The sequence below is a fragment of the Cyclospora cayetanensis genome, unplaced genomic scaffold (genome assembly GCF_002999335.1).
Source record: "Cyclospora cayetanensis isolate NF1_C8 unplaced genomic scaffold, CcayRef3 CcayRef3_contig_141, whole genome shotgun sequence".
NCBI classification, from domain to species: Eukaryota; Apicomplexa; class Conoidasida; order Eucoccidiorida; family Eimeriidae; genus Cyclospora; species Cyclospora cayetanensis.
The window spans coordinates 88,650-96,004 of NW_020312083.1; the positions used below are offsets into that span (position 1 = coordinate 88,650).

The window sequence follows — 7,355 nt, forward strand, 5'->3', positions numbered from 1 at the left end:
TGATACAGCAGCACGGGGGATGGCAGAGATTGGCGCTTTCAACAAGCCGAATGCATTCAGGGTGCGGGAGCGAGACAAGAGAGAAGCCCAGCAGCAGGACAGCAAGAAGCATTGTATGACGGGAGCTTCATGGACTTAGAGCCTCGATTCGCCTCCCGTTTGTTTCTAAAGTTCATAAAACTACCTGTTCAGCTTCGGGTGGCTCAGTACTCAAATACGCGCCTTCCTGTAGAAGGTCGGTCGTTTGCTCTTTTAAGTGCAAGCAAGGGACGTCAGCAACGAAAAAGAGGCACATAGAAATAGGGGATCTTCGGATGATATACACTTTCGTTGCTGATGTCAAAGCTTTTTCAGCCAACGCATGCATTTGATGGGCTCCTTGCCCGTGGGCTGAAAAGTCCACTGCAGAAAGCCACACAACCGAGCGAAGCACCAGCGCACACTTTGGGTACTCTCGTAAAAATTGATGCACACGAAACATTGTACCTGCCTCCGGGCTAATTCGATCAATTTCTTAGGTATTGCTCTGCTTCGTTCTCGATCCTGCTGTCTGTCTAAAACGCAACACCGCTCTATCCAACTCGTTCTGTAGACTGTTGCTCTGCTTTCTCCGGAGGGCTTTCGCTGACTTTCTGAATGATCGCACAAAGGGTGGCGCTTTTTACATTTTCTGACCGACCTGGAAGAGCATTATGAGCCCTTCTAAGGGGTTTGCTTCGAAGGGATCGGTAGAGAAAACACAGCGCGTATCCCACATCACCCCCTTAGGACCCCAACGCTTCTGAATGGCTCGGCCGTTTAGCCAGACGCAGCGCGTCTCCCATGCGCCGGTGTCGGCGTCCTACAGAACGCAAAGTGAAGCGCAAGAAAAAGCTTGTACTCCCTTATCGGGAGTTGACGGGATGAGAACAGCGCATTCCTTGCGCCCTCTGTCCATTCAAGTTGTGTTCACATGTGCGTATCAAAGGAGCGAAGACGTGCAAGGACGACCAGCATGGCATTAGAAACATAGATACAAGCCACGTAAAAGAGAAACCTCATAGGCGCTGAAGCCACTGCATCGTCAGTCAGGAAGCCCAAATGACCCTTTGCTCTGTTGTGCTGAGACGAGGATACACCCGACTCAATGCAGCAACAAAGGCTGCCAGGTTTCTCCGGTGGTCTGAAAGTTTCGCATGCCATCCGGAAAATTTTATTTCCTCAGATGCTGTAAAGGTGTTCGTACTTGCACGTCAGGGCGCGCTCACCTGCAATTCGCTGCAGCTGCCATCGAAACAGAATATCCCCTGCTTGGTGTTTTTGAGGGGCAGGTGTGTGGTGAGTTGAAACGTGGGATATGACGAACTGGCATCCCCAGACGACGTCTTTGAACCTTCGATGGGCTGAACGTCAGTTACACTGGCGTAGGAGGCCATGACCTTTCTCTTGAGGACTCCAATACCTAGCGCGGCGAGAAGCTCCTCCACGCTGTCGCTCCTCCCCCCAAGAAGAAGCTGCCAGCTCCCCCGGAAAGCTGAAGGGGTCGTGCAACAAATGCTTCTATAGCTTTCGGCCAAGTCACCTAAGTACACATGCAGGCAATACCTAGCATGTAGATGCAAAATGCATTAGAGGGCTTGACACAGGCACAAGGTACAAGTTGTGCGCATGGCCGCATGTCGCCAGCCCTCAGCTTCCCGAAATTCCTCATACCATCACCTTTTAAGCCTGATATCCAGCTGAAGGCCCCCAGGGTACCCCTCCCATACATTCATGTAGAGCGACTGCTTCAATCGTGGCGTCTTCTTGTCAGGGTGCTCCCTCACCTTCTGCAAAATTTTCCAGGTAATCTTCGGGCGAAAGAGGATCGATATAGAGCAGACAAACACCAGGAGATGGCGGGAGCATGGTTACAGGTGTTTCTACATCTTCTTTTTTGAGCATTTCAGTGGCCTGCGCACCCAGAAATCCGTGTTGTGTGTATTGAACGCCTCGCCAGCACGCAATTGCGCCTAAAATAGGTCTTCAACAAGGCATCGAATTAGTGATTCTTGGTAGATAATACTGCAATGTTTCTGGTTTTAAAGGAGTAACAAGCAATAACGAAGATTTCAATAGGAGAATGGTTCCGCCCACCTCCTCGGCGTGTGTAGCTTGCCCCATGCTGACTGAAAAAAGAAACAAAGCGAAGGAAGCGACGAAGCACAACAAATGTTCCCGATGTCAGCGTTGAATTGTGTAGTAAAAAACATAGAAGCAAGGAGTTTCAAGAATATTTTGCTGCACTATGCAACAAATGAATTCGGGGTGCACTGGACAAGACAGGCGAGCACACGAGACACGTCTCGGAACCAACACCATATCGCTTTTAAATCAACTCAAAGATAAATGAAGCGCTCTAGAGATGGGAACACCGCTAGCCTATTTCATTTCCGCGTTGATAATTCTTGTATGGCTCCGAATTAGACACTACAGAAGGATACGACCGGTGAATCCCCCTGCAGAAGCTTCCAAAGCCATGATCGCTGAAACCGCCTCTACCACCCTCTTCTTTCTTAGACCTGCCTGTGAGTCCACTAATGTTGTTTTTTGCTCTCCGTCACGTACACCAGACTTGGCGATGCCAGGTTCTATTTCCCGTAGCGACTGATTCTTCTTAATCAGAATCCTCTGAGCAACAGAAACGACGAACAGGTAGGGTACACTCCCCCGGAGGTAGCTGCTGTCGGAGTCAACTAGGCTTCGGTAGCCGAAAGCACTCCTGGGTTTTGCTCCAGAACACAAGCTGATGGCTGAACTATGGTTATTCCAATATATTATCTCAACTTCCCTAGCGTTGGCATGTACAAACGCAGGCCCCTGCTCGCTGTTCGACTGCTTCCAAGTGACGATCTTGGCAGTGGGACGTTAATGGAAGCCCGGAAAAAGCTTTTTTTATTCTAGTACATAAGCAGCTACGAATGAGGGGATGCTAGGTGCTGGCGCCTTTGAGACGGGCCAAGCTCCATTCCAACAGGTTTTCGCTATGGCGGTTGTAGTAATCAAGAATTGGAAAGAATGGACAAAGTGGTTTGGTATTAGTATATCTCACTTATTGCAGAATGCTGCCAGTGGCTCAACTGGGAAGGACAGTACGTGCGTGTGCCCGAGCTGCATATTGCAACTAGCTGTGAATGCTCAGAGTGCTAAGAAGGTAGCGCTGCTAGCAACTCAGCTGTCTCATTTCATATCGGAGACTAAGGGGGGCTCAGGCACGAGAGGCAGAGAGTTCCGTTAAGCGAACTCCATTTTTTACCAAATTTGTACTGCGTCAGAGGTTACGTTTTTGCCTACGGAGACTGATAGGAGCGTTACGGCATACGCTTTGGGGACCAACCAATGGCGCGACCTCAAAGGGTAATCTGTAATGTAATAAAACCAAACAGTTGCAGCAAGCACGCAATTCTCTAATTCGTACTGAGGCACTACCGAAAATCCGTCTCCGCAGCTGCGCTGGAACGGATAGGTTTCTCCCCTGTTGTCGCTGGAGGGGTCTCCTCCTCCCTTCCCCAGAGGCCCTTCCAATTCAGTATTCTCTTGTTATCAGTACTGCTGCTGCCGTTGTTGTTGGTTTTGGGCTCGTGTTGTCCATATTGAATGGCCCATCTTCCCGTCAAACTATACGGTAGTAGGGAGAGAGGCGGCATGCACTATATGTCGAGTACCTGTCTCTATCGTAGGGTTGAAGAGGCGTCTCACGTATAGGCATTTGGGATCTGTTGCTACGCTGGAATGCATTTTTCTATGCCGCGACTTCTGTGTATTGTCGCGGCTGCTCAACGCAAAAGCTGCAGCAACCGAGGCCACAAGTCCAGCTGGAGCACGAAAACCTGCTCAAGTCTACTAGAATACAAATTACAGGGGTGTGGCGGCCATTTAGATGAATTCCTCATCCCCATCGAGGTGCGCTGGCTCCTCCTCGTCGCAAAACTCCACTTTGTATCTCAGAATGCCTCCGAGGCCACCGAAGCCCTTTTCAAACTGAGAGCCCTCTTGAGACCTGAAACACAAAATGTCAGCACTGCGTATGGCACTCGCGAAAAGCAGGGAAACAACACTCGCAGTTCACGCAGTCCGGTCAATGCTGCCTTCCCGATACATTTACAGCCACTAGCGCAACGCCAGACTCTCATGTGGGTCCTCTAGTCATCTTTCAGGCTGCGTCAACTATAGGCACACAGTGAGAGCTACAGCGGGGTCAGTTGTTCGTAATTCATTGGATGAAGCAGCGGCTCCCACGGGTCGGCGAACGAGACGCTTGGTGCGGCCTACTTGTTCGTTACAAACTCGAGATTCGCCCCAAAGTTTTTGTAGTTGTTAACGATCCATTCCGTCAAGGGCTGCTGTTCAACATTCTCGAGCTCGTCACCCTCATCTGTCTTGAAGAACGAGTCCTTGCGGGCTTCCTCAGGGCTCGCATGCACAACTTTCTCCTCCCCGCTTGTCTGATTCTTCAACGTGATCCTGAAAACTCGTGTGTAACAACAGTAAATTGCCAGGTGTGCAGGCACAGCTTTCGAATACACAAGCAAATTTCTCATGGCAGCGAACACCAAGCCCACGCCGTGGCCATCTCATCTGCGAACAAAGTATCCCTTTTCCCAGAGAGCCCAACATCCAGTCCGCAGACGCGACAGCCTACATTATCAGCACGAGAGGAGCGAGAGGAATGTTGCTTCTTCTCACCTTAGGGTGTCCAACGCCTCATACACTATGAGGATATCGACTGCGCCCATTTCTAGGGCTTGCAGTGTCTCAGAAATACCAAACACATACTTTCCAGTGTCCTGAGCAACCTCTTCGAAGAAGCGGCCGATCAGACGCTTCTCCTGAATGAACTTTACATTCTGCAACCTGAAAAGGAGCAAGACAGCAGTCCCACAACATTTCATTTCTAAGGAATAAATGAATAAAACAATACGAGAGGGGTAGAGTACTTGAATTCAACAGGCGCTGGCACGCATTTCGCTCTGAGAACAACTTTCTTCTGTTCAAATACGCTACTTGAGTAAAAAGGTACAACCGCGCAAGCAACAAAACCGCCACCTGGCCAAGCACGATCAACGGGGAAAGTCCCACCAGGCTCCTCCCGCAACTTACGTTTCTGATGCAAGTTCAATGGCTTGATTGAAGCCGTTGTCTCCACCATACGACACGTCAACGATCTTCAAAACCTTCACTTGTAACCGCTGGTCAAACATGTCGCTCAGCGCCAGGTCATTCTTGAAGTCCGCGGAACCCGCCAGAACCAGTCCAGCAACATTGACCTACAAGCCAACGCCGCAGATGCGTGTCCAACAGTACATGAATAGTGGATTTCCTGCCATCTTCAGCGCATTTGCGTCTCCCTACGTCACCATGCCTCACCCTAAGAGTGCATCACCACCAGCGTTATTGCCATTACTACGAGCATGGGCGAGGACGGCGCCACGATGAGTGAGTGTCGCCATGAGATAATAGCGAACGTTGACCGGTAAGTTTGCTGGATCCGCATACATACCTTATCTTGGGTAATGAACATCTGAACTGCCGTTTCTGCAACCTTCCTGACGTAGTTGTGCCTCTTCTCCATGCGCAGGCGCGCGAAACTGAAGGCGGATGCAACATGAGAAGATGACGGAGGGAGCTGCGTGGGGAACTCGTGAACATGCGAATCCACCAAAAATTTATCGCGGAAATTCAAGCGTGCCACATTTGTCCTGCGTTGCCCACGCTTATCGAATCACTAGAAAAAAACAGCAACACGGAGTTTCATCATCCGGGTAGGGTGAACCACGTTCCAGGATGGCTAACTCTCACCGGAGGGCAGATTGACCACCACGGCCATGCTTCTTTGGAAGGTCTACCGTGAACCGATGCAGCACCTCGCGCGTATTCCCCTGGACAGTTCCGAAAAGGGCACCGTTACCATCCACTACGATGAAGCCAAACTTTGCGTCCGACTCCAACAGTTCAGAAAGGGCCTGCACTCGCCGAAGCACAAAAAATTGTTTTGCGCAGCTTAGTATTCAGGCATTTCACAAACACATGCTGTTCAGCTTGGCAAAGAAGGCGCAGCCTGCTGACCTCGACATGGAACTTGTTGTCGCACAGGTACAGGGACGTGTTGATGGGCTTGAAAGGCTCGAAATCAATGTTGACTTTCTTCTCCTTGCCGTCATCTGTCATAACTGTCCCGCAGTAAATTACCAGACCATTGGGAGGTGTCCGATTATACAGCTTTAGCCCTGAATGAACAAGTGTTGCACGACCACCACGAAACACGTTTCAAGTCGCCGATGCGCAGCCTCCAGGGGAACAGCGGAGGCATATATGCATGAATGGCCGTGCCCCAAACAGCGGCAATCGCATGCTAAGATTCACTATTTCACAATTCGCTTAGAAGCATCTGGCGATACGGGGGAATAGAGAGGTGGCTTCGTACTCTGCTGTGTGGATGTAATCGCAGAGAGGACGGAGAGGCGGTTGACTCTGCTCTTGATGTTGGAGGCTGTCCCAAACTCATCAGCAAGCATTTTACTGATGCGTGTTACTTCGTCTTTTGGCTTAATTACGAGGCTGATCATGGAGGTCCCATTGCTGAGAAAAGCAGCCCGTATCGTATACAAAAAAAAGCACTGCTGGTTCCACAACCGATCATGTGGGCATGCAGAAGGCATATATAATGCATACAGGCTACGCGGAGTTTTCAAAAGGATGACATAACGCATGCGCATTAAGAGTGAAGGCTCGCCCTAAGGAATAGGCAGGCAGGATATCAAGGCTGGAACGCACCCTCTCGCCGCCTGGAGTGTCTTGATGAGCTGCTTGATCTTCCATTGCTCGATTGACTGATCTAGGTCCGTCATCTTCACAGCAACTCTGAAACGCCGCTACCAAACTACTCGTGTGTGCACCTGCTGACCACGTTGTTCCGGCCTTGAACGCAGCACGGACCCGGAAAGAGCAGCGAAGCGGCGGCCCTAACACAGGTTAGCGAAGAAAGACGGATGTATTGTTGTACGGTACAACCGCCGTATGATCAAGAGGATGTCAAGATCGGCGTCGTGCTGGTTTCACAGGATTGTCTGGCCCTGTGGCTCCTACAGAGGCGGCGGGATGCCAGCCTCCCCGAGTCTGGCAAAAAGTCCGGAAACGCAATGGCCTGGCCCTAGAGTAAAGCGTCCATCAGCAAGGGCATTAAATAAGATTTCAGAACTTGCTCCGCGGGTGAGCAAAGATCACACTTGGAATGAAATGCTGCATGAATCCAGAGCCCTGAGAAAACAGGACTGCAGCACCAAGCGTCCTGCTGATTAGAGACCGTGCAACCTACCGGAGAAAAAGCAAGACGAGGA

The 7,355-nt window shown here is 50.5% G+C and overlaps 2 protein-coding genes across 2 annotated transcripts; both read right to left on the minus strand.

Annotated features, from left to right (window-relative positions):
• Positions 1-339: 339 nt before the first annotated feature.
• Positions 340-1,923, minus strand: LOC34622084. The gene is made up of 4 exons (XM_026336695.1): positions 1,806-1,923; positions 1,248-1,561; positions 680-841; positions 340-402 (listed from the first exon to the last, which is right to left on the minus strand). Exons 1-4 carry the CDS (start codon positions 1,921-1,923, stop codon positions 340-342), a joined length of 657 nt encoding a protein of 218 aa, XP_026192480.1.
• A 1,971-nt stretch (positions 1,924-3,894) lies between these two features.
• LOC34622083 (eukaryotic peptide chain release factor subunit 1) lies at positions 3,895-6,866 on the minus strand. Its single transcript, XM_022735263.1, has 9 exons — positions 6,793-6,866; positions 6,443-6,597; positions 6,085-6,245; positions 5,818-5,981; positions 5,519-5,606; positions 5,119-5,285; positions 4,705-4,872; positions 4,291-4,482; positions 3,895-4,018 (listed from the first exon to the last, which is right to left on the minus strand). The coding sequence occupies exons 1-9, from the start codon at positions 6,864-6,866 to the stop codon at positions 3,895-3,897; spliced, it is 1,293 nt and encodes a 430-aa protein (XP_022592730.1).
• Positions 6,867-7,355: the final 489 nt, after the last annotated feature.

Excerpts from the sequence above, each read along its gene's own strand:
- LOC34622084 (XM_026336695.1), bottom strand. The coding sequence starts at position 1,923 with ATGCTCAAAAAAGAAGATGTAGAAACACCTGTAACCATGCTCCCGCCA. Across the intron at positions 1,562-1,805 it reads CCTGGAAAATTTTGCAGAAG|GTGACTTGGCCGAAAGCTAT; the intron begins GTGAGGGAGCAC and ends ATGTGTACTTAG. Across the intron at positions 842-1,247 it reads GCAGCTGCAGCGAATTGCAG|GACGCCGACACCGGCGCATG; the intron begins GTGAGCGCGCCC and ends TGCGTTCTGTAG.
- LOC34622083 (XM_022735263.1), bottom strand. The coding sequence starts at position 6,866 with ATGACGGACCTAGATCAGTCAATCGAGCAATGGAAGATCAAGCAGCTC. Across the intron at positions 6,598-6,792 it reads ACACTCCAGGCGGCGAGAGG|CAATGGGACCTCCATGATCA; the intron begins GTGCGTTCCAGC and ends TGCTTTTCTCAG. Across the intron at positions 4,873-5,118 it reads ATTGAACTTGCATCAGAAAC|GTTGCAGAATGTAAAGTTCA; the intron begins GTAAGTTGCGGG and ends GCTCCTTTTCAG.